The 27,518-nt window shown below is 36.8% G+C and overlaps 1 protein-coding gene across 2 annotated transcripts in view; it reads right to left on the reverse strand.

Moving 5' to 3' along the window:
- BRCC3 (BRCA1/BRCA2-containing complex subunit 3) overlaps nucleotides 1-27,518 on the reverse strand; it is a 58,083-nt gene that overhangs the window by 27,107 nt on the left and 3,458 nt on the right. For both annotated transcript variants that reach the window (XM_035010566.1, XM_035010559.1), the window contains exons 4-7: nucleotides 23,081-23,200; nucleotides 19,739-19,826; nucleotides 12,859-12,947; nucleotides 11,016-11,071 (exon numbers count right to left, since the gene is read on the reverse strand). In XM_035010566.1, coding sequence (XP_034866457.1) covers nucleotides 11,016-11,071; nucleotides 12,859-12,947; nucleotides 19,739-19,826; nucleotides 23,081-23,200 — 353 coding nt within the window. The remainder of the gene's footprint in view (nucleotides 1-11,015; nucleotides 11,072-12,858; nucleotides 12,948-19,738; nucleotides 19,827-23,080; nucleotides 23,201-27,518) is intronic.

Raw genomic sequence — 27,518 nt, forward strand, 5'->3', positions numbered from 1 at the left:
CCTACTGAAGGAATTGGGGTTGTTTCTATTTTATGGCAGTTATGACAAAGCATATAATTTCATAATTTCATATGTTCCTTTCTCTATGGCAGATAACAAGACTGCTAAGTCACATAGTTTTCTAAAGTGACTATTATCACTGTGCATTTGCACTAGCATTTTATGAGCTCTGGTTCTGCATCCTTGCCAGCACTTGGTTCTGTATATATTTTAGTGATTCTACTAGGTATGTAGGGGTATCTCATCATGGTTTCCATTTTCATTTTCCTAATAGCTAGTGATGTTCACCATCTTTTCATGTGCTTATTTGCTATCCTTATATACTTATTGAAGTATCTGTTCATACCTTTTGCCTGTTTAATTGGGTTGTTTGCTTTTTTGTCGAGTTTTAAGAGTTCTTTATATATTCTTGATACAAGTCTATTGTCCGATATGTGATTTGCAAATATTTTCACTCGTTCTGTAGCTAGTCTTTTTATTCTCTTAAAAGTTTCTTTCATGGGGTGTGTGGGTGGCGTGTCTGACTTCAGCTCAGGTCATGATCTCAGGGTCCTGGGATCGAGCCCCAGGTCAGGCTCCCTGCTCAGTGGGGAGTCTGCTTCTCCCTCTCCCTCTGCCCTTCCCCCCTCCATGCTGGCTCGTGTTCTCTCTCTCTCAAATAAACTTTTTTAAAAGTTTCACTCAGCAAAGTTTTTAATTTTAATGAAGTCTCATTTATCAAATTTTTTTCTTTTACGGAAAATACTTTTGGTTCTATGTGTAAGTTGTTGGCAAACCCAACACAGATTTTCTCCTCTCTTTTCCTCTAAATCTTTCATAGTTTTGTCTTCTATTTGGACCTATGATCTTTTCTTTATATGAAGTTTGATATAAGGTTTAGATTGACATTATTTTATATATGGTAGTCTAATTGTCTAATGCCATTTGTTGAAAATGCTATCCTTCCTTCACTGCATAGCTTTTTCGGTTTTGTCTAAAATCAGTTGGTCATCTTTTTGTGGGTCTATTTCTGAACTCTATTCCGTTCCACTGATCTAGGTGTTTATCCCTTAACCAGTACCATGCTATCTCAATTACTGAAACAGCACACAAATGTACTCTCAATTTGCCTCTCTTCTCTACTTTTGGTCTCTACAGATTAGCCTATTCTGGGTATTTCATACCATTATGTGGCTTTCTGTATCAGGCTTCTTTAACTTAGCATGTATTCAGGCCTCATCCATTTCTAGCATTTATCAGTACTTCGTTCCTTTTTATAACTGAATACTCCCATTGTACGGATACACTACATTTTGTTTATCCTTATCAGTTGATGGACATATGGGCTGTTTCCATGTTTTGGCTATTATAAAAAATGCTGCTATCAGCATTCAAGTACAAGTTTTTCTTTGAACCCTTGTTTTCAATTGTCTTTGGTTTTACCTAAGGGTAGAATTGCTAGGTCATATGTTAATTCTATATATAAATTGTTGAGGAATCACCAGACTTTTCCACAGCAAGTGAAGCAATGGATATTCCCACCTGCAATGAGTCAGGGTTCCACTGTCTCCACAGCCTCAGCAATATGTTATTTTCCTTTTTAAAAAATTATAGCTATCCTAGTGGGTGGGAAGTAGTATGTCGTCATTATTATTTTTTACTTGCATTTCCCTAGACTAATGATGTTGGACAGCTTTTTATGTGTTTACTGGCCATTTATATACATTCCTTGGAGAAATGTCTACTCAAGTCCTTTGCCCATTTTTAAAAATTGAGATGCAATTCATATAAAATCAACCATTTTAAAGTGGACAGTTCAGTAGGACTTAGTACATTCACAATGCTGGGGGACCCCAACGCCTGACTAGTTCTAAAACATGTTTATCACCCCAAAATAAAACACCATATTCATTAAGCAGCTGCTCCCCATTCTTCCCTCTCTTCAACCCATTGCCAACCACCAATTTGCTTTCTGTCTCTATGAATTTAGCTATTCTGAATACTTTATATAATGAAATCATACAATATGTGACCTTTTGTGTTTGGCTTCCTTTACTTAGCATAATGTTTTCAAGATGCCTCCATGTTGTAGCAGGTTTCAACATTTCATTCCTTTTCTATGAATGAGTAATGTTCCATTCAATGGATATACAGTTGATCCTTAATATGGGTTTGAATTGTGTGAGTCCACTTATATACAGATTTTTTCTTAAATACAGAAAAGTATTATAAATGTATTTTCTTTCTTATTATTTTATTAACATTTTCTTTTCCATAGCTTACTTTATTAGAAGAATACAGTATATAATATATATACAAAATATGTGTTAATTGACTGTTTATGTTATCAGTAAGGTTTCTGGTCAACAGTAGGCTATCAGTAGTTAAGTTTTGGGGAGGTCAAAAGTTATATTTTTTACTGCATGGAGGGTTGGCACCCCAGCCCCCATGCTGTTCAAGGATCAACTATACTATATTTAGCTTATCCATTCATCAGCTGATGAACATTTGGGTTGTTTCCATCTTTTGACTATTGTAACTACTGCTGCTATGAATATTCACATACAAGTATTTGAGTATATGTTTTTAATTCTTTTGGATATGTACCTAGGAATACAATTACTAGATCATAAGATAATTCTATTTTAACCTTTTGAAGAACCACCAAACTGTTTTTCACAGTGACCACACCATTTTATATTCCCACCAGCAATGTCTGAAGGTTCCAATTTCTCCACATCTTTGCCAACTTGCTCTTTTCCATTTTAAAAATTATGTTCAACTTATCAAATGTGAGGTGGCATCTCCTTTTAGCTTTGATTTGCATTTTCCACATGACTGATGTTGAACATTTTTTCATGTACTTGTTGACCATTTGTACATCTTCTTTAGAAAGGTCTATTCAAATTCCTTGTCAATTTTTAAATTGAGTCTTGTCATTTTGCTGTTGAATTTTAAGAGTACCTTATATATTCTGAATACTAGAGCCACAGTAGATATATGACTGGCAAATATTTTCTACTCTGTAGCTTGTCCTTTCACTTTCTTGATAATGTCTTTTGAGGCACAAGAGTTTTTAATTTTTTAAAAGTCCACTTTATGTTCTTCTGTTATTCATGCTTTTGGTGTCATATCTAAGATTCCATCTATAATCCAATGTCAGGGGGTGCCTGCCTGAGTGGCTCAGTCGGTTAAGCATCCAACTCCTGATCTCAGCTCAGGTCTTAATCTCAGGGTCATGAGTTCAAGCCCTGTGTTAGGCATGGAGCCTACTTAAAAAATAAATTAATTAAAATTAAAACTAAAATAAATCCAATGTCATGATTATCCCTATGTTTTCTTCTAAGTGTTTTCTGGTGTCAGCTCTTCTATTTAGGTCATTGATCTATTTTGAGTTAATTTTTGTTTATATTAGATGTGGATATCCAGTTGTCCCAGCACCACTTGTTGAACAGACTATTCTTTCCTCTTTGAATGACAATAGTACCCTTGTTGAAAATCAATTGGCCATAGGTATACAGGTTTACATCTGGATTCTCAATTCCATTCCACTGGTTTGTATGTCTATACTGATGGCAGATCCACACTGTTTTGGTTGCTGAAGCTTTGTAGTAAGTTTTGAAATCTGGAAGTGTGATTCCTCCAATTTTGTCCTTTTTCAATATTATTTTGGCTATCCAGGGTACCTTGCAATTTCATATAAATTTTAGGATCATCTTTTCCATTTCTATAAAAAGGGCCATTAGAATTTTATTTTTTTAAGATTTTATTTATTTGTAAAACAGAAAGAGAGAGAGCACAAGCAGGGGGAGCAGGAGAGGAAGCAGCAGACTCCCTGCTGAGCAAGGAGCCCAATGTGGGGCTCGATCCCAGGACCCTGGGATCATAACCTGAGCCGAAGGCATTTAATCGACTGAGCCACCCAGGTGCTCCAAAAAGGGCCATTAGAATTTTAATAGGGATTGTATTGAATCTGGAGATCTCTTTGAGAAGTATTGTCATCTAAACGATATTGAATCTTCTGATCCATGAATATGGGATGTCTTCTGATTTATTTAGGTGCTCTTTAATTTCTTTCAGCAGTATATTCTATTTTTAACTTTACAAATCTTTCCCATACTTGGTTAAATTTTTTTCCTGGGTATTTCATTATTATGGATGCTACTGTAAATGGAACTATTTTCTTAATTTCCTTTTTGGATTGTTCCTTGCTGGTGTGTAAAACACAATTGATTTTTGTATATTGACCAAACACTATAGCTTTGCTGAATTTATTAGCTCTAATAGCTTTTGGGGACTTCTTTGGGATTTTCTATATAGATAGGATCATGTCATCTTCAAATACAGATAGTTTTACTTCTTACTTTCCAACTTGAATGCCCTTTATTTCTTTTCTTGCCTAATTGTCTTGGCTAGAACTACTAGTACAATGTTGAATAGCAGTGGTGAAAGTGGGCATCCTTGTCTTGTTCCTTATCTTAGAAAGTTTTCACTCTTTCACCACTGAGTAAAATGTTATCTGTGGGTTCTCTTAACTGTCCATAAATGTTGAGGAATGTCCTCTAAATTCCTAGTTTTCTGAGTGTTTTTATCATGAAACTGTGTTGGAATTTGTCAAATACTTTTTGTGCATCAATTAAGATAATCATGTGGGTTTTTTCCTTCATATTATATTAATTGATTTTATCTTAAAACTTGCTTAGATGTCTGGGAGAAATCCCAGTTGGTCATGGCATATTATCCTTTTAATATGCTGTAGGATTCAGTTTGCTAGGACTTTACTGAAAATTTTTATCTGTATTCACAAGGAATATTGCTTTGTAATTTTCTTTTTTCTTTTCTGTGATATTTTTGTCTGGCTTTGGTAACAGGGTAACGTTGGACTCAAAGAATGAGTTAGAAGTACTTCCTCCTCTTCTATTTTTTGGAAGAATTTGAGAAGGATTAGTGTTAATTCTTCTTTTAGTGTGTGGCAGAATTAACCAGTGTAGTCATCTGGTTTTAGAATTTTCTTTGTCAGGAGGTTTTTGACTACAGATTCAATCTATTTTTTGTAGGTCTGTTCTAGTTTTCTTTCTTTTTGAACCAGTTTCGGCAATTTGTGTATTTCTAGGGATTTTTCCATTTCATTTAGGTTATCTAATGTGTTGGCATGCAATTGTTCAGTTTTACCTTATAATCCTTTTATTTCTGGAATGTCAGTAGTAGTGTCCCTAATTCTATTTCAGATTTTAGTTACTTGTGTCTTCTCTCATTTTTCTTTGTCATTCTAACTAAAGATATGTCAGTTTTGTTGGCCTTTTCAAAGAACTACCTTTTGGTATAGTTGATTCTATCTATTGTTTTTCTTTTAAAAAAAAAAGATTTATTTGAGAGAGAGTGAGTGAGAGAGCACAAGCGGGGGTAGGGACAGAGGGAAAGGGAGAAGCAGACTCCTGGCTGAGCAGGAAGCCCGATATGGGGCTCAATCCTAGGACCCTGAGACCATGACCTGAGCCAAACGAAGACACTTAACTGACTGAGCCACCCAGGTGCCCCTTATCCATTGTTTTTCTATTCCCTATCTTGTCTTCAACTTTAACATTTATGATTTCCTTCCTTCTGATTGCTTTGTATTTTGTTGACACTTTTTCCAGTTCCTTAAAGTGTAAAGTTAGGTTATTGATTTAAGATATTTCTTTTTTATTTTATTATTTTTTTAATTTTTATTTTTTTTAAGATTTTATTTATTCATTTGAGAGAGAGAGAGAGAGAGCACAAGCAGAGGGAGAGGCAGAAGTAGACTCCCCGCTGAGCTGACAGCCAGACGTGGGGCTTGATCCCAAGACCCTGAGATCATGACCTGAGCCGAAGGCAGATGCTTAACCAACTGAGCCACCCAGGCGCCCCTGTTTTATTTTTTAAGTATCTCTACAACCAACCTGGGGCTGGAACTCACAATCTCGAGATCAAGAGTCACACGCTCTACCAACTGAGACAGCCAGGCGCCCCTGGCTGATTTCTTCTTTAATATACAGCTATAAATTTCTGAGTACTGCTTTTTCTGTACCCCATAAATTTTGGTATATTGTGATTTTATTTTCAGTCTCAAAGTATTTTCTAATTTCTTTTGTAATTTTTTCTTTGTCCCATTGGTTAAGACTGTGTTATTTAATTTCTACATATTTGGGAAATTTCCAAATTTCCTTCTGTAACTGATTTCAGATCTCATTCTATATTTGTAGAAGATGCTTTGTATGATTTCAAACTTTTTAAATTTATTGAGACTTGCTTTGTGGACTAACATGTGGTTTATCTTGAGAACATCCCATGTGCACTTGAGAAAAATGTATTTTTAGCTACAGTTTGGTGGATCTACTAGTAACAATACTCTCAGTTTGGGTTTACCTGAGAATGTCAATTTCTCCTTCATTTTTAGAGGATCATTTTGCCAGATACAGAATTCTTCCTTAGTAGTTCTGTTTTGTTTTTGTTTTTTTTTCTATCAACATTTAGAATATTTCATCCCACTGACTTCTAGCCTCTCTGGTTTCTAATGATAAATTGCCTCTCAATCTTATTGAGAATCCCTTGTGTGTAATGAGTCCCTTCTCTCTTGCTGCTGTCAAGATTCTCTCTTTGCCTTTTGCTTCCAACACTTTGATTATAATATGTATCAATGTCAATCTCCTTGAGTTTATCCTGGTTGGAGTTCTTTGAGATTCTTGGGATGTGTAGCTTCATGCCTTTCATCAAATTTGGGAACTTTTTGACCATTATTCCTTTATATATACTTTCTGCTCCTTTCTCTCTCTCCTCTTGTACTGAGACTCCTATTTTGAGTATATTGATAATGTTTCAAAGTGTCCCACGGGTCTCTTAGGCTCTGTTCAATTTTCTTCATTCTTTTCACTTTCTGTTCCTCAGACACTAATATCAGTTGATTCTTTCTTTTGTCTTCTCAAATCTGTTGTTGAACCTCCCTGGTGAATTTTTCACTTCAGTTATTGTACTTCTTATTCCAGAATTCTTATTTGGTTCCTTTTTATAATTTATCTCTTTACCAATATTCTCTATTTGATATCCTCTGTCATTTTCATGGTTTCCTTTAGTTCTGTGTACATGGTTTCCTTTTAACTTTTTGAGAATATTTTAGTTGATTAAAAGTCTTTGTCTAGTAAGTCCAATGTCTGGGCATCCTCCAGGAATGTTTTTATTAATTCTTTTTTCCTGTTTATGGCCCAAAATTTGTTTCTTTGAATGCCTTTTTTTGTTGTTAAAACTGGATGTTTTGAATATTATAACACAGTAACAGTGGAAATCAGATTCTACCCAACCCTAGAGTTTGTTGTTGCTGATTGTTTTAACTGATTTTGTGTGTTTAGTGACTTTCTTGAACTAATTTTTCATAATCTATATTCTTTGTTATGTGTGGCCACTGAGATTGCTGTCCTGTTAGCTTAGTGGCCATGTAGTGACTCAACAGAGATTTCCTTAAATGTGAGATTGTGATTTTTTTTTGACTAAGCATTTGCCTGGTTGCTATAAAGTTTTGATTAGTTTCTACAGTTCTAATAACGTTGATTCTGACAGTTTTTGCCAGATTATTCACTGCTTTTGTGGAGAACTTCCTGGCAAATCCATCCAGTGAGTCTTGTATTTCAGTGATTGTAATCTTTAGTTCTAAAGTTTGCACTGGGTTCTTTAAAAGGGTGTTGCATTTGTTTGCTGAGACTTTTTATTTAAACATTTGCTACAGATGTATTTGTGATTTTTAAAAACATTTTTATAATAGTTACCTTAAAGTCTTTATCAGGTCATTCCTACATCATTTGTCACCTCAGTGTTGGCATCTGTTGATTATTGTTTTCCACACAAGTTGAAACTTTTGTGGTTCTTCCCATGCTAAGTAATTCTGAATTATATCCTGTGTATTTTGAATATTTTTTATGATATACTGGGTCTTGTTTATATTCTACAGAGAGTGTTGTTGTTTTTGTTTTAGCAGGTCATCTGCTTAGTTAAGTTCAGGTTGAAATTTCCACAGTGGGCTGTGGTTCCAATGTCAGTATAATTTTCAGAGCGTTTCTAGTGCTCTTCAGATCTTTCCTGCATATATGCCACCCAGTGGTTAGTATGGAACTGATGTGGTGGTCTACTAGTTAATTCAGTTATCATTTATGCTAATTAGGATCAGGTCGATACATACATGGCTCACGAGTGGGCCCAGAAATTTATAAACAGGGCACCTGGGTGGCTCAGTCATTAAGTGTCTGCCTTCAACTCAGGTCATGATCCCAGGGTCCTGGGATCGAGTCCTGCATCGGGCTCCCTGCTCCGCGGGAAGCCTGCTTCTCCCTCTCCCACTCCCCCTGCTTGTGTTCCCTCTCTTGCTGTGTCTCTCTCTGTCAAATAAATAAATAAAATCTTTAAAAAAAAATTTATAAACAACTTTATGAAGTTGGCTTTAACACACTCCTCCCTTTGTGTAATTTCCTGGAGGCTACCCTTTTTGGTCTTCCTGCTAGAAATTTTGGACTCTAGTTAATCTTCTTTTGTGCTCTTCCACAACTGGGCCTCTGTATACACAGAATGTTTAGTAACTAGCCTTCCATTCTTAAGCCAACATTATCATCATCATCATTAGCAACAACAGCAGCAGTAAAAATTCTCCTAACTAATAGAATAAACTGTCTCAGATTGCAGCAATTGTTAAGATTGGTATCCCAGAGCAAGATACCTGAAATCTAACATTTAGTGATCCCTGAGAAAAGTGGCTGGCTCTCAACTCACTCACCCTAAAATAAAGCCTCCTGTTGACAAGCTAAGGCCACAAATAATGAGCTATCACTCATGTTTTTGTTGGCTTGTTCTTAAAAGATGAAAAAGAAATATTTTTAAAAATAAGTTATAAAATATTATAAATATAACATGAATATAAATATAATAAAAAATAAACAGAAAAATTACCACAGAGGAAACAGGTAACTGAAAAAACAGAAGAAAATTTAACATTTCCTATTTAACTATCATATCAACAAATCAAGAATAGGATACTGTGAAATAGGAATAACGACTAAACAAGGAAAAATCTCCAAGTTAAGATACAAAAAAATGCTAAATGAATGGGCTAGAAGATAAAATCTAAAATATACTTGAGAAATCAGAACAACAACAGAAGAGAGAGACAGAAAATATGAGTTAAAAGAGTCACTACCATCAATCTACAACCTTTAATATCTAATATGAGTTCTAGAAAGAGAAAGGGAAAATGGGGGGAAGATTTATCAAAGAATAGAGAAAAGGATATGACACACCTGTCCTAGTAACCTATGGGGAGAATGAGGTAGTCATAGGAGAGGAAGCTGTTAAGGTATCTCTTTATGTTGGGGCTTTAACTCCATGAGAGAGGAGAAATACATTGGGTAAACGAAGGTGGGCATTAACCATGAATAGAAGGATTCATGCCCTGATTCCCAAAACCAGCATAAACCAGGAAGTCTCCTTTCCCTATAGCATAAGTTCATTTACTTCATCTTTCCAGTACTTCAAATGCCATCTTCAAGTCAAAATGGAAAGGGAAGTAACTCAAAGAATGAGAAATTATCCCCCAAAGACTGAGTTACACTTGAAGAAGCTTTAAATGATGGGATTGGATTGAATTATAAATAAGATTTTCTCTTCCCAGGAACTGGGTATATATGGATTGTTTTATCTGAGGATACCAAAGAAAATGATATCAGAGAACTTCCCAGAGTTGAAGGACAAGTGCTGACTGACAGCATCCAGCAGTTTGAGTCATAGAATATTCACACTCTGGTTATATGATATAAAATTTCACAACATCAAGAATAGAGAAGTTCCCAAAAGCTGTCAGAGAAAAAAAAAAGTGCCCTATAAAAGAAAAAGAATTAGACTGGTTAAAGACTCAAATGCATACCTTTCTTAGAGTGAACCAAGAAAGACGACATGAAATCCAGACAGTGGATTGAAATGAAATCCACTGAAATTGGTGGGTCTAACCAAGGACAATAATGAAGGAAAGTTCCAGGATGTCAGCCAAGACCTGACTAAGGTGGGAAGATGGAGGAATTCAGGGAGTGAGCCTAGCAAAAGCAGGGACTCCAAAGATTGCTATATTACTCCTAAGAATTTGGAACTCAGGGAGGTGATAAAGGCAGAAAAATAAGAAGAGAAAAGCCATTCAAAAACCCCATGAAAAAGCAAAAAGCTATTCAAAAAAGGAAATGGAATCATAATATACTACTTTACACTGCTTGGTTGTACATGGAATAATATTTACATAATCATAATAACATAAACACTTTATTTTCTACTCTTAGAGTCAACTAGTAGAGAAAGCACAGAAAATGCAATTATGGTTATAACACATAACACACATGTTTGCAACTGTGAAAATTTAAAGGTTTATAGTAAAAATACAAGTAACAGCAAGGAGCCAAAAGATACTGTCTATTGTCTGTTGTTGACAGAATAAATAAAGGGGCAAACCTTAAGAATAGAAAAGTCACCAACAGAAGAACAAAAAGTAGTAATATAATATAATAGAGATGGGGCAGGGTACTTGAGCTTAATCCTCATTTGTTGAGGGCAAAATAACATAATAATAGATAACATCTAAAATTAGTAAATCAAGAAAGAGTATGAAAAGAAAAGTATATTATTTAGAGATATCAAAGTAAGCATCACTTTGGCTCTGCTGAAGTGACTGATGTGTTTCCTCCCGGATATTTTATGTATTTACCAGCAAGTATGCTGGTGTGTTGATGTATATATTTCTCTTCCATATCCTTACACAAATGGTAGCATGCTATACATACTATTCTTGTATCTTGCCTTTTTTATTTAATGATGTTTCTTATAGATATTTCTGTATTACTACTGAACTTCCTCTTATTTTTAATGGCTGCATATTATTCCATTATTTAGATGCATAATTTATTTAATTGGGTATGTACAATCAATTCCCTGGAATGAAAATTAGCCCACCAATACATACATACATACATACATACATATGTCTCTGTCATACTTACTCTGAGCTCTTTTGGGCCTGTATAGATTGAAAGCAAGTGTAGAGTACTCGGCCAGTCTAAAAGAAAAAAAAAAGGAAAAAGAAAGAGAGAAAGAGAGAGGAAAAAAAGAAAGAAAGAAAGAGAAGAAAGAAAGAAAGAAAGAAAGAAAGAAATATCACACAGAGAAGGATTAATATCGATACTTTAGAAGATTCAAACCTAATACTCATATCCTTACATGAGTGGTATCCGAAGACCCTCTAGAAGTGGAAGGTTAAAAGGGATTCCAAAGATGGAATATGTCATAAATCAATTTCTATAAAGGATCATGTACTCAACTCAGTCAATATGAAATGGCCATAATGAAACATCTGTTCATGTGACAGCAAAGAATTTCTAATAAACATGAGAACCAAGAAACTAAGAACCAGAGCATTCGAACTGCTTTGTTGGAAGCTGACAAACATTCAACTATTTATGACAATAAATAAATTTATGATGACAAAGCCAAAATAATTTCATATGAAGTATAAAGTTCAAGATTACTGTTTCTGGAAAAGAGTGATTTTATGAATAATATTCATCATTAATATAAATTCTGACAATATAAATAATGCACTAAAGGACAGAGCATACTTGATAGTTTAGGCAAAATTCATTCCTACAATGTTAAATAGTAATTTTCTTTTTGTTTGAATTGACACATAGTCAAACCTCTTGACATAAACATAAAATTCAAACAGAAACGAAATAGAGAATGGCAAGACTAGCCATTGATTGGGCTGCTTAACTTCTCTTAACTTCTCTGAGCTTCTCTGAGCTTGGCTCATCCATAAAAAATAATAACCCTCAGGGAGCCTGGATGGCTCAGTCAGTTAAGCATCCAACTCTTGATTTCAGCTCAGGTCATGATCTCGGGGTGGTGAGATCGAGCCCTGCATCAGGCTCTGTGCTCAGCACAGAGTCTGCTTGAGATTCTCTCTCCCTCTCCCTCTGTCCCTCCCCCACATGCTCTCTTTCTCTCTAAAATAAATAAATAAATCTTTAAAAAATAATAATCATCCTCATAGACCTGTTGTCAGGGTTAGAGCATATTTATGTAAAACACCTAATAAGTAGGCACCATACAATAGATGATAAATGGCAGCACTTGTTACTATTATTAGCCATCAAAATATATACAGAACCTGGCCCCTAATCATGACCTCCACTCCTCATAGTCAAACCCCCATCAACTCTTGCCTAGATTACTACAGTACCTTCCTAACTGGTTTCACAAATGTCATGGATTCCACACTCCCTCCTTCCCCGTGCACCCACCCCCACCCCCTGACTAGTCTACTAACAACACAGTAGCCAGAGAGATCCCATTAAAACATAAAGTCACCCTCTAGTGGCTTCCCAAGTCAGTCAAATCAAAGGCCTCATGAGATCCGGCACCTGGTTATCTTTCAGACCTCATTGTAGAATGATCAAATGAGTTATTGTCCAAACCAGGACACTTCCAAGAAGGAAAGGTGCTAACTAAAGAGGAGACTGGAATAATGGGGTAAAACTGGGACTGATAGAGGCAAACTGGGACATATGGTCATGGTCTTCCTCATTCTGCTTCCTTGATGTCCCCTGAACATGCCACACTCACCTCAGGGTCTTTGCACTGGCTATTTCGTCTGCCTGGAACGCTCTTCCCCCAAGAAATCCAAGACTTGTTCCCTCACTTTCTTCAGGTCCTGACTCAATGACCCTTCTCATTGAAACCTTCCCTGGCCACCCTATTAAAATTGCAAAAAGATTTTTCTCTATTCTGTGTGCATACGCACACACACATGCACACACACACACAAACACACACACACACAAATACCTTTGTGTTTTTATCTTCTATGAAACAGGAAAAAATAAGTCCTACAAAGCCTTGATCCATCATCTGGTACATGGCTTGCGTGCGAACATCTACAAATAAACAAAAATAAAAATCTCACAAACATGAAGATTTAAAGATCATAGCAGCATACAGTCCTCCCAGGGTTCAGATTCTACAGGCAGAACAGAGATATATCCTAAGGACAATATGACTGTCAAAGCATAAACATTTTACTAGATGAGGGAAGAGTACCATGAGAAGTCTGCAATTAAGTAAGAAAAGCTAGATTAATAACTCTTCAGTTGGCCCCCCAAAACTTGATAATTTCTTCCACGGGACTCAGAGAGAAAGGAAGGCCCTGGAAGAAGACAAATAGCTTCCTCAAATAAGCCTTTTGGTGGACATCTTTTAGGGAAGTGAATACGTGAGACTTGACAATAAAGAATGGAAATGTAGAACTATTATGGAGGAAATTCTTATAGAGACTGCAACAGAATTAAAACCAACATTCCAGGGAGTAGAAACAAAATCTCACTTTATGGTTATGCAATTTTAGAAAAGGAAATCATAAACAGGCACCAAAGAACAATATTTGAAAGGATTAGTTAAAAGATTACCCCAAACTAAGTAGAGGCTAAATTTAAAAATCTGAGGTCTTCAGACCATTGTTTATGAAGGATATAAAAGATCAGGTATTACAACAAAACACTGAAGGGTGTGGTTCGGTCCAGGGACTTATGCCCAGTTACTTTGGCAATATGTTCTTAAACATTGGGACTTCTCCCCCGCGTCTTCCTAAGTAGACTAAAACTTTTTCATAAAATTTGTTTATAATGATTCTAAGGAGTATTGACTTGTAACTTCTAGAACAGAATGCTTGTTTGGGAAAATGTAATTTGATACAGTGATTGGTTGTTAAGCTTAATTGAAGTTCCAACCTGTATCTGTCATGGGAGGTTGATTTAACCCAACTTTGGTGGTAATTACCTAATATATCACTGTTCGTTGCAGTGTGAATTACCTCACTCCACAAGAAAGAACTGAGCAGATCTTAAAATTATGAACATAGCTACAGGCACATTTCTCCTTTTCATATATACTTAAAAGAACAATAAAGTGTATATAAGAGTAACTTAAAAACCATGCCAAGTCTCCTGAGATTTATTAAATAATCTATACTATTTAAATCACTTCCCTTTTTCTTTTGCAAACTATGTATAAAATTTCGGTAAGTTAATGGTGTGGGTATGACATAACTTCAACTATCTCTTTCTCCACCAAACCTACACTTAGTCCTCCATTTCCTATGTTCAGAAATAGCATTCCCACTTAACCAGTCAAACTGAGATGCAATAGAATTCTTAGGTCCCTGATTCATACAAATCTCAGTTCAAATACTGACTCCAGTTATGAGCCATCTCTGGTTTCAGACAAGGTATTTCAACTCTCAGCCTCAGCTTAGTTTCTATCCTTAAGAGCCAAGCACTCCTCATTAATTGGGAAGTGTTTTTAAGGAGTAGAATCATTATAGTATCAAATGCTACATAAGATGGAGACATAAAATGTTTACTAGATTTTCTCTCTGGTTTTTGTTTTGTTTGTTTGTTTTTTGGAGAGAGAGCACGCATGTGAGTGAGGGAGGGGCAGAGGGGTAGGGAGAGAGACAATCTCAAGCTGACTCCGCACTGAGCATGGAGCTGACACGGGGCTCAATCCCAGGACCCTGAGATCATGACCTGAGCTAAAACCAAGAGTCAGACGCTTTACTGATTGAGCCATCCGGGCACCCCTAATGTTTACTAGATTTTCAACATGGATGTCACTAATGACTTTCAGTGGACTGGAAGGCAGACTAGAGCAGGGTGAAGAGTGTGAATGAAAAGTGAGAAATGTCTTTGACCTGAAGGAGAAGTGGGATTGGCAAGTATTTTTGTTGTTTTCTTAAACATGAGGTAAAGCTCCATGAAGGCAGAGGTCTTTTTTTCTCATTCATTGCTTTATCCCCAGCACCTTGAGGAGGGCTGGACACATAGTAGACACTCAAATTTATTTGTTGAAGGAACAAATAAATGATGGGAAAAACCCAGTGCAGTGGAAAGGGATAGAGATGTTGGAGAGAGAAGCACAATGAAGAATGTAAAGTTCAAGTCATGGGAGGCAAATATTGAGAGCCAGAGTGGAAGGATGGGTATTAGCTAGGAGGAGGGAAAAGGAGATGAGCCTAATGATAAGTGAGTAAAGAGAAGTGGAGAAAATTCCTTTCTAATGACTTCCATTTCCTTTATTAAAGTAGGAAGCAGGGGCACCTAGGTGGCTCAGTCTCTTAAGTGTCTGCCTTTGGTTCAGGTCATGATCCCACGGTCCTGGGATCAAGTCCTGCACCAGGCTCCTTGCTCCTCCACCGGCTCCCTGCCGCTCCCCCTGCTTGTGCTCTCTCTCTTCCTCTCTGTCAAATAAATAAATAAAATCTTTAAAAAAATAAAGTAGGAAGCAGTGTTATCCACTGAACGTGAAGGAGGAATTGAGGAGTTCAGAGGTTTGGGAATGACAAAAAAGCTAAGGAACTGTTCCACATCGAAACTAAAAGGACATGATACTAGATGCCATGCATGATCTGAGAATGAATTCTGCACTGGAAAGGAAAAATTGCTACAAAGGACACAATTGGGAGAACTGGCAAAATTTGAATAAGTTCTGTAGATTACATAAAAGGATGATATCAATGTCAATTTTCCTGATTTTGATAATTGCACTGTGGTTATGGAAGTAAGTATCCTTGTTCTTGAGAAATAGACAATTTAGTATTTAGGGATAAAGGAGCATCATGTCTACAACTTACTCTCAAATTGTATGTGTATAGAGAAAATGATAAAGCAAATGTGGCAAAAGGTTAACAGTTATTGAATGTGGTTCTTTATACTGTTCTTGCAATTTTTCTGTAAGTCTGAAATTCTTTAATAATCAAGTTTTAAAGTGTTAGCAGGTGTGTTTGACCCACATCACCCTTGCCTTTGTTCACATACTTTCTCTATACCCCTGCTCCTTCACTGCAAAACCCAATCCAAAGCCAAAAGACTCACATTATACTCTTGAAGGAATAAGATTCTGAAAGTGGGTTATCAAGTTCTACTCCAAACCAGTTTCCATTTTATTCCCTATATGTAAAACTTTGTCCTTTGTGTATTTTATTGTTATGGTGGGGAACATAATTTAACATTGTTAGAGTTTCATTATTTACTGTGCCTTTTATTACAGAATGGCCTATCTTGTCTCACCCTTTTCCTAATGATGTAACTGTGACTTTTATTTTCTCCATATAGCTTAACCTGGCCTGTTATTTTTTTTAGGTTTAAAGCTTGTCTTTCTTCTTTTTTTTTTTTTAATTTTAAAGTCTTTAAGTTTAAAGCTTGTCTTTTCTTTTTTTAATTTAAATTCAATTAATTAACATATAATGTATCATTTGTTTCAGGGGTACAGGTCTGTGATTCATCAGTCTTACATAACACCCAGCACTCACCACAACACATACCCTCCCCAATGTCCATCACCCAGCCACCCCATCTCCCTACCCCCAGCCCCTCCAGCAATCCTCAGTTTGTTTCCTAAGATGAAGAGTCTCTCATGGTTTGTCTCCCTCTCTATAAAGCTTGTCTTTAATGACATTTTATTCTTGTATTTATTTCTTAGTCCTAAGGCTTTTATTTTTACATTTGCTGTTTCAACTCGCTGGTGCAAATGTTCTTTATTTCTTCCTTATTGTTGTTACTCTATTTCCCCTTTAGTACTTTAACTGTTTTTCTTCCTCACAAAATCGTAAGGTCCAAACCAGCAGAAACTGTGACTACCTTGTTGCATCCAGGTATCTTATAAATTTGTTGAATAATCATTTTTCACTCCTTCTCACTTGTCATTCCTATTAAGCATAATTACCGTACATACTTTAAATCATTACTCATTTTTTTCCCAAGACTTGCTAAGAGGGCACCTGTTTCACTCAATTCTTAAACAGCCATTTGGAGATGAGCTATGTATCTTTGTATCTACAAAATTCCTTAGGCTCTGGAAATCCACAACAATCTTGTCATTGTGAACACCCGCTTAGTTGGGAGAGGATTTTTTCTTTAGTTTTATCTATAGTTTTGAGATCTTAATATTTTTGTTAATCCTTCCAGTGTTGTCTGCCCTTCAACTTTAGATAATCATGCTCTCTCCATGTCGAGTTATACAGATAAATGCTTTGGTATCTATCTTTGCTATTGTGCTAAGCATGGGACAGAATGCCTTATACATGATTTCATATACTGTTCTGATAACACGTTCCCCTTTTCTGTCAGTGAGGAAACCACGGCACAGAAAAGTTAAAAGATCTTCTCAACCAGTAAGTGGCTGAAATGAGATTCTAGCAGACCTGTTCCCTGATAGAATCCAAAGCTGCTATTCCCAACTCCCCTGCTATAATAACTCTCTGAACTTTCTATTGCCTTTATTCCATTTTGTTATTTATACCTTTTCCTTACCCAGTTACGTATTATTATTTTTTCAAGGTAAGATCTCAATGCTCTAGTCTCTAAATTTATTTTGTGTTAAATTATTTTCATTTGCCTCCTTAATATTATTTCATTACTTAGAGTTGGTTTTTTGTTCAGTTACATTCTGCAGTGACTTTGTTTTCCTAACAGCTCTAGGTTCTTGTTGAGCAGCTTGGATCTTTTGCCCTGAGAGGAAAATTCAATCATTCTCTGAATTCGGAACACTTTTTGGGTGTTACACTTCAGAGACTGATAAAGTTTTTTTCCTAAATTCTTAGAGTTTCTTTTTTTGCCAGAAAATTCTCCATTCTACTCATTACCATAGTGACAATAACGTTCAGGAATATATACACTCCAGCCTTCCTTTCATTTGTGCTTGGTACTTACTTCTCTCTGGCTATGCTACAACCATGGGAGAAATTTGAGGCAAATCTGATTTTAGTGTTGATGGTGGCAGGAAAAAAAATAGCTATTATTTTTGAGTAAAAGATAAAAATCAAACACTGAATTTATTCAGTGATATAAAGGTTTTACAGGAATACATTATAGCTATAAAAACAACCCTTATTAGGAAATTAGCGAGCTAAAGAATTTGAATAAGGTCAGTAACTCAATATTATTTCAATGTTAATTTCTCAATTTTCATAAATACACTGTGATTATGTAAGAGAATATCGTCGCGTTTAGGAAATCCATACCGAACACTATTCAGGAGTTAAGGTGAATACTGGCTGTGACTTATTCTCAAATACTTCAGAAAAAACATAGACACACACACACACACACACACACACATGTAGATAGCATGGAAGAAAATGTGGCAAATCTGGGGGGAGAGTATTAGGAATTCTTTGTACTATTTTATCAACTTTAAGTCTGAAACAGATTTTAAAACACCTTATTTTTATTGCAAGTTCCAGCTTTAACCTTTTTTCTTTTCCAATTGAAATATATTTTTTGTTAATACAAGCTATCTTAGGCATGTCACTCTTACGTTAACAGCAGGTCAGGTAAATTTCTGTCAGCAAGAAATAGAGCAAGTCTATTATCTCCCTTACTCTATATCAGTACTTAACTGGGACTATGCACCAGAATTCTTTGAGGAGTCTTTTCATAATATACCCACCTAGGACCTACTCCCAGAGGTTTTTATAGTAGGTCCAGGCTGGGAAAGATGAGTTTAAGACAGGTACATTTTATAAAAGCTCTCCCAGGTGATTCTGAGAAGTATCCCTGCCCACCCATTACTCTAGATACAGAGGACCACTCAGCTATTATTATAGTCTGAGACTGCACTGCTATTGATTTTTTGGCATTCATACCGTGGTGTAGATGAATATAGAACTTACGATCATCTCAAGCCCCTATGACTAGAAAGAGAACACCACAGTGGAAAGAGCACTTAACCGATGTAAGCCTCAGTTTACTTCTCAGTACACTGCGGGGAGGATCTCTAACTCACAGGTTACCATGAGGATAAGAGGAGAAAACATTCATAAATCACTAGCAAATGGTTATATGCAGCTTGGATCTTTTGTCCCTGAGAGGAAATGTTAGTTCCTTGGAGGAACTAACATTCCTCCAAGAATGTTAGTTCACTTTCCCCAAGCAAAGTTATTCTACTTCTTTCAAGAGTCAGGTACAAACAACAACAACAACAAAATGACCATGATTCAGGAAAAGCAATAAAGATAAAAAGAGAGAAAACAATTTTGTTACATTATACTGATTAGTGGAGTGAGGAAGTAGGTTGAGAGCCTCAACAGCTGGATGGAATATGTGTTAAACCTCAATTTTGTAAATTTCACCCCTCACACCTTTAAGTCTTCCGAATGGGAGTGTACTGGACAGTGGTATTCAGCAGTCAGCAATTTTCAGTTACAATTTAATTTTTTTTATATCAGCCAATTGTCAGGCTTTAGTTAGTAATGGTATCCTGAAAACAGTCAAAATGGAGTGCTAAAATTTTATCTCTATTAAAAATAGTATGACATAAATCATTACTTTTAAAACATAGCAAAATAAAAATAAGGGCACCTGTTTAAGGATAATTAAAGTATGATTTAAAATAACCATCGTTCATATAATGGAGAAAGATGATACTGATTTCTAAAAACAACAAACATGGGGAGCCTGGGTAGCTCAGGCAGTTAAGCGTCTGCCTTCAGCTCAGGTCATGATCTCCACGTTCTGGAATTGAGCCCCACATCGGGCTCCCTGCTCAGCCAGGAGTCTGCTTCTCCCTCTCCCTCTGCCCCTCCCCACTGCTTGTTCTCTTTCTCTCAAATAAATAAAATCTTTAAAAAACATATAAATAAAAACAACAAATATTGCAAGCCTATAATACTTACCAACATGTGAAGGCCAAACAGTTATATGAGGATGGGAATGATACCAGCCCACAACTCTCATGGGGCGACCTGTTAGTTCAGCCAACCTGTGTGTCTGTCAAGGTGTTTTCAACTTGTGGGAACAAAATTGGTGATGCTAGTAAGGGCTCAGAAAGCATCCTGAGGTTTAAAATAAACCTATTATAGGGGCACCTGGGTGGCTCAGTCGTTAAGCGTCTGCCTTCGGCTCAGGTCATGATCCCAGGGTCCTGGGATCGAGCCCCGCATCGGGCTCCCTGCTCGGTGGGAAGCCTGCTTCTCCCTTTCCCACTCCCCCTGCTTGTGTTCCCTCTCTCGCTGTGTCTCTCTCTGTCAAATAAATAAATAAAAATCTTTAAAAAATAAAATAAACCTATTATAATTTAACGTCAACAAAAGAATGAAATAAGGTTAATCCCCAGAATTTCCCAGACCTCCCATTTAAAGCCAAAGGTATTTCTTTTTAAAAACAGAATCAATTTGGGGCACCTGGCTGGTTCAGTCAGTAGAGCATGCAACTCTTGATTTCAGGGTTGTGAGTTCGAGCCCCAGGCTGAGTGTAGAGATTACTTTAAAAATTAATTAATTAAAATATAAAAATAGAATCCATCTGGCTTCCATTATCATATATAGTTATATTCTCCTAATCCAATTTAGCTAATGTTTGATCACTTAAATACTTAACACTGTGCTATCTGAAAAGAAGCTTATCTAAATCTTTGGAACTCACTTACATTATTAACTTGAGTAATCTTCTAGCCTCTCTCTAGCTCCATCCTACTCGGTTTTGAAAAAGAAACACAAGATTTAAAAAATTTGCTTGATTTCTCTCTGGCAGCCTGCCAGTGTCAGAGACCAAATGAACAAAGACCCCCATGTGTCTAGAAACAGACCACCAAAGAATATTTTCCTCCTTTGTTCTAGAAACAAAAATTTCCCATAACTCTACCTGAGGCTCTAAGTTGAGATAAGAATTCAACTTAAGGATAAGAAGCGGTCCCCTTCTGTTGCTGCTCATTGGGACTTCTGCTGGTATCTTATAAAATGCTGATTTGTGTTCCTGCAAATTACTTACATTAAAACACAATAATCCTTTCTATACAGCAAATCCTGAGAAAGAATACTTTTTAAATAATTTTTTAAATGCCAAAACTGACTTAACTTCTCTAAACCCATTTCTTCAGCTTGCAGGCTGGGGAAATTCTGCTTCCAACAGCAGTGAAGAGTAAATGAGGTAACCCATGCAAGATGTTTAGTAAATGCTTAACAGATAGTCATTGTAATGTCAAAGTGCAATAACATGCAACAGTGTTTCCAGCCATCCCCCCATCTTGGGAATGGACTAGTTTCAGTTCGAAGTTACAATGTATAATTACAATAATAAACATCTTTTATACAATTATATTCCGGGAGACGGAGAACAGATTAGAGGTCGCCAGGGGTCGGAGCGGGAGCTTGAGGGAGTGGGTGTGATTTATACAGGGGGAGCATAAGTTAGACCTTCATGGTGATGGAATAATTTTGCAATCTTGACTACTGTGGTGGTTACATATATTTGCACATGTGACAAAATGGCAACAGAATGATACACATTGTATCAGTGTCAGTTTTCTGGTTTCCATATTGTATCATCAATTATTTAAGATGTAGCATTTGGGGGAAACTGGGTCAAGGGTACAAGGATCTTTCTATACTATTTTTGTAACTTCCCATGAATCTATTTCAAAATAGAGTTTTTAAAAAAGATGGAAAAGGTACATGCCATAAGAGACTGATACATGTGATTATATAAAAATACAAAACAATTTGATTGGAGAAATACACACACCATGAATAAGCTAAGAAAAATCATTATCCTTATCACAAAGGGCTAATTTCCTTAACACAGAGTGCCTATAAATTATAAGATTTCCAAAGCAATAGAAAGATAGGCAAAGGAAATAACCAGATAATTTTGAGAAAAATAAATGATTCTTAAAAATTAAAAGCTGATCACATTTACTCATAATTAGAAAAATGTTAATTAAAATTGCAAGAAATAAGATACAATTTTTTGCCAATCAGATTGGCATCAATCAATAGCTTTGACATACCCTGGCCTGGTAGCACAAAAACAAAAAACTGTGATAACCCACAGTGTTTATGAAGGTGTAGGGAAACAGGCACTTTTGCATACTGCCAGAGTAAACTGGTTAAACAGCTACAGCTACAAGTACACATAACCTTTGCTCCAGCAGTTGCACCTCTAGGACTAGATTGTACAGATACATGCACACATTTGTGAAGTGCGAGTAATGTACAAGGTTACACTGCAGCACAGTAAAAGATTACAAACAACCTAAACATCCGCATGAGGACAGAATAGTCATCAAGGGCTATATTCTGCAGTCAACAGAATGAGGTACCTCTATGTACTGATGTGAACAATAGTCCAGATACACTGTTAAGCAAAGTCATAAGCTATCATATATTAGTTTTTTTTAAATAGAAAATATCTGTGTATGTTTCTGTATGCTCAGAATTCACCTGTAAGGATACATGAAAACCTGATAATCCTGGTTATGTCCAGGGACAGACCACGAGGGAACTGGGGCATAGAGGTTGGAGAGAAAATACTTACTTTGTACATATTTTTGTACCTTTTAAAGTTTGTACTATGCATGTGAACCACCCATTCTTAAAAGTTACTTTTTAATTGACAACAAGATAAACTTAATCAAAAAAACAATGAATTACTAAAAGCCACTGATGCAAATTTAACCTGCTATAGCTGAGGTATGGAAGTCCCGATCATAGGAAGCAAATGTCCCATTTGATCCTTTTTTGGTTATATTTAACATGGAATATTGCCTTCAGTTTTCAGCAATGCATTTTTTTTTTTTTTTTTGAGAGGCAGCCTCCAAAGAGAATCTCTCCAAAGGATAGAGACCAAGATCATCAAGGCCCTAGAAATGAAATCATATTAGGAAAACTTGGAGGGGGGCAGAGGACTGGAGAGGGGTAGTGCAGGAATGAAAGGAAGGAGTAGGGAACTCCCCCATAGAGTTCACTGTCACAGGATTTGACCCTGGGATCTTTTGGCATTTAAGAGCAGGAATGTTAAAAATTTCTAATTTTTCCAATAAAAGCCACTCAAAAGGAAAAATGGAAAGAAATTCTGATTAACCAAACAATTGGATCTGATGGGTAAATAGGAAAACTGGGAAAGAGTCACCAGGAAGAAAACCTGTGAAATCTCCTCAAGCAGGCTAAGGCAGCTAACAGAGAAGCCTGGCCTGGAAGTCCCAGAGCACATAAAAGCTTCTTATTGACCAGTAAGGATATCTCTGCCTCTGTTGAGGCCGCAGACAGCTGCTCTGGAGAAATTTCCACTCGATCCTTCCTCTTATCAGAACGTCGCAAGATGATGACAGAATGAATGTGAACAATTCTGACGGTGTCAACCTAGAGGAAAATCCATAGAAATGTTTACTTCTATCTCTCTCCAATAACACGTGTATTGTATTATATTATCAGGTTAAAAACTGCATTTAGAAAACTGACATTTTTCTCATGAGTAACAGAATATGTCAAATAAAAGGCATCCAAGCTCAATATATGCATTTCAAAACAAAAACATAAATGCTAATATTTGGATGAAGGAAGAGCTTTTTGAATGATCAACTAATAATCATTTGATTTACAACTACGTGCAAGATACTCTCACAGAAAAGGATACAAGTCAGAGTATGACAATCCAAGGCTAACAATCAGAGACTGACAACCACGTGTTCAAAATGCCATCAGTTTGGTTAAGCAGCAAATATCATACATGAAACTATAATGAAATAATGTAGTAAATCAATGCTACAAGGGCTTAGAGGAAAGGAGTCACTTAGATTAGAAAAAAATCTTCATTGGCCAACAAGTGTACTATTTCCTGGCTGCTCTGAGAGTGTGAGTGTGCGTGCGTGTGTGTGTGTGTGTGTACACAGAATTTCTAGAGATGCCAAATGGATGTGAGTAAGATGTTTGGGAGGCATGTTGGCCAACTGGTTTAAGTACAGAACTTGAGATGGAATGGCAGACAGTAAGATTAAGATCAGAATAAAAATGTATGGGACCTCAAATACCATGATCTGCAGGATGAACTGGAAGGAAGGATATTGTTTCAGGTAGCCTGGATGTGACGTAATGATAAAATACTGGGCTAAGTGGATGGCAGAGATGGAAAAAACAGATTTGAGACTCATTAAGAATCCACAAGAGTTGGTTGCTAATGGCCCATGGGTGACAGAGGAAAGGAAGTTGTCAAGGACAACCTCTAAAATTTCAGGTTGAAACTCAGTTGGCAGATCTAAGTTTAAAAAGGATCAGGAAGGAAGGAAAATGAGCTGACCTAGGATGAGAAGATGTTAACAGAGTCAAGGAATAGTGTAGGGAGAGGGAGCAGAGGTTCAGGCCTGAATTAAGGGGGGTACCCATGTTTAGGATGAGGTAGGCTAAGAGGAGCCAAAAAGGAAGACAGAGGAGTGAAAATCAGAAGAATGAAATGGTTCAAGAATTTCATGGGAAGGGGCGCCTGGGTGGCTCAGTCGTTGAGCGTCTGCCTTCGGCTCAGGTCATGGTCCCGGAGTCCCGGGATCGAGCCCTGCATCGGGCTCCCTGCTCAGCGGGGAGCCTGCTTCTCCCTCTCCCTCGCTCCCCCTGCTTGTGTTCCCTCTCTTAATAAAAAAATAAATAAATAAATAAATAAAAGAATTTCATGGGAAAAGATGGGTGTGACACTGGCAGATGTGAAATCACAGAGGAGATTCTTAAAGTAAGCAGCCATTAGGCACATGTGGTTGCCTTTTGTGCCTTTTTCCACCAAGTGAACTCTTTCACAGCTTGAAATTCCCTGCTCATCCTGTAAAGAATGTCATTCTCCCTTCCCATACAACTGTTTTTATAATACACACATATCTCACTACAGTTTATATCATGTTGACATAATTTTCTCCTTTACTAGAACATAAGCTTCTGAAGGGAAGGGAACATGTTTTAGTTATATTTTTATCCCCAGCAACGGTACAGTGTCTGGCAGGCACAGAGTACACAATAAAGAAAATCAAAAGCAGAGATAGAAAGACCCTTGACCTCTCAAGGAGCAACAAGACAAAAAGCTGAGTTTTCAACAGAAACAATGAAAGCCTAAAGAGGATGGAGTGACATATTAGAGTGCATCAAGACAAGACCTACCAACCAAGAATTCTATATTCAAAGAATATATCCTTCAAAAATGAAGGCAAAATAAAGACATTTTCAGATGCAAAAAATTGAGAGAATTCATTATCAGCACAGAAGTACTAAAGAGACCTCCTCAGGCAGACGGAAAATCCCAGATACAAAGAAAGAAATGAAAAACACTGTAAAAGGTAAAATATGTGAGTAAATACAAATGAGTACTAACTGTACAAAATAGTAGTAACAATGCCACAGGGGGGCTTAAAATATCTATAGAATTAAAATATGTGACAACACTAATCTAAAAGGTGGGAGGGTATAAATGAAACTAAAGTGTTCTAAGGTTCTAGCATTATCAGGGAAATGGTAAAAATAGTAACCTGTATTAGACTAAAAAATCAAGAATGCTACCGAAATATGTAGGATAACCACTAAAAGGAGAGTAAAAAAAAAATGTTATAACAAGGAGGCTCAAAGTGGGATAATAAAGCATATCTGATTAATTTGAAAGAAGGCAAGAAAAAAGAGAAATAGCAAATAAGTGAGTCAAATAGAAAGCAAAAAGATAAAGCCATAACCCATATATATATATATATATATATATCAATAATTACATTAAATATAATTGGACTAAATACTCCAATTAAAAAGATTATCAGACTGGATTTTTTAAAAACTATATGCTGCTAATAAGAAACACACTTTCAGTATCAGTACACAAAAAGACCAAAAATAAAAGGATGGAAAAGGATATGCCATGCCAACATCTACCAAAAAGATAAGGTCACTGAACTTATGAAGTTTAGTATCTATTTGGCCATACAAATTAATACAGAATTCCAGATGAGGGCATGGACTCTTGAAAAATAAAATTACATCATTAAGACTGGCAATGTATTTTAGTATGAGTTGATGCCCAGGGTGACTCTTTTCTCTCTCTATTGTGAGATAAGATTTCAGTAAGGAGGAAACGAAGTTCAGGGTAGGATGGCAAGAGCAGCCCAGACATAGATGAAAAACAAAATAAGGCAAACATAAATAAAGGCCACAAAGGACTGACAGATGTCCCTGAAAGCCTGTTATAGTCATAGTCACATAAGATATTCCAGTTTAGCTAGATTGGCCCCTACGCCTTTTCAGTCTTGGAATTCAAGTACTAAAACCCGGTTGCTTTTGCTCCTCTGTCTTGGTATAGAGCAAGGGCTAGCAAATTATGGCCTGCCCAGCCTCCCTTGGGCAAAATCTGGCCACGTTCATATTTACCATCAGGCCCTTTATAGAAATCTGTGCCCCCTGGCATGCCTCTCCACGGCTCATGGGCAGGTAAACACTAATTTCCTATTTTAGGGGATGTATGTTCATTCATACAACATATATACGTGAGGGCCTAAGTACACAAAGATAAACAGGATACAGTAGTCATGTCCAGGAAGAGAGACAGATTCCTTAAAGGAGACAGGTGGCACCTGCAAGGGGTTAAGGAATTAACCAAGCAGAGGAGAGGGAAGCAGTCCAAGCATAATACCTAGCAGATACAAGGAATGAAACAGTACAGCATAAACTGGAAAATGCCATAATTTACCATGGTTAGAACTTGGAGATAAATAGAAATGAGATCAAGAAGGCCCTGAATGCTTAACTGAGGCTTCATCCTAAAGGTAATGGGAAATGCACTGATTTTAAGCAGAGGTATGTCAGACTTATGTTCTCAAAAGATCACACCCTAAGCAATCAGAAGACAGGACTAGAGGCAAGAGACTCGAGGCAAGAAGACTGGGGAGAGGCTAGCGAGTATTCAAGAAAAGAATAAGGATCTCCAATAAGGTAGCAGCAGTTGGGATGAAGTGTTGGAAATAATATGGGTAATTCCAAGGTGCCACCAGGCTTGGGAACTACTGTGGCAGAGGAATGTTGGGAGTGGGTTTGAGGAAGAGGGAAGGTTCAGTTTTGAACATGTTAGTTTAAGATGCCTATGTCTAGGGGCACCTAGGTGGCTCAGTGGTTAATAGTCTGCCTTCAGCTCGGGTCATGATCCCAGGGTCCTGGGATCGAGCCCCGCGTCGGGCTCCCTGCTCAGCGGGAAGCCTGCTTCTCCCTCTCCCACTCCCCCTGCTTGTGTTCCCTCTCTCACGGTGTCTGTCTCTGTCAAATAAATAAATAAAATCTTAAAAAAAGAAAAGATGCCTGTGTCTAGCTAAACTTGAAATAGGCAGTAGTGTATGAAGTACTAGAGCTTGGGATAATTGATATTAACTATCTACTGGATATTAACAACAACAAATATTTATTGGCTACCTGCCATGTGTCAGGCACTTGGAAAAATGCCTTCCATTTATTAACTTGGTAACTCCCCCAGTGATACACGCACCCCAATGTTTATAGCAGCATTATCAATAACAGCCAAATTATGGAAAGAGCCCAAATGTCCACTGACTAATGAATGGATAAAGAGGTGGTATATGGTATATATATACAATGGAATATTAGTCAGCCATAAAAAGAAAGAAATCTTGCCATTTGCAACTATGTGGATGGAGCTAGAGTGTATTATGCTAAG

Source organism: Mirounga leonina, unplaced genomic scaffold, assembly GCF_011800145.1.
Source record: "Mirounga leonina isolate KUSES-001 unplaced genomic scaffold, KU_Mleo_1.0 Mir_101799, whole genome shotgun sequence".
Lineage (NCBI taxonomy): Eukaryota > Metazoa > Chordata > Mammalia > Carnivora > Phocidae > Mirounga > Mirounga leonina.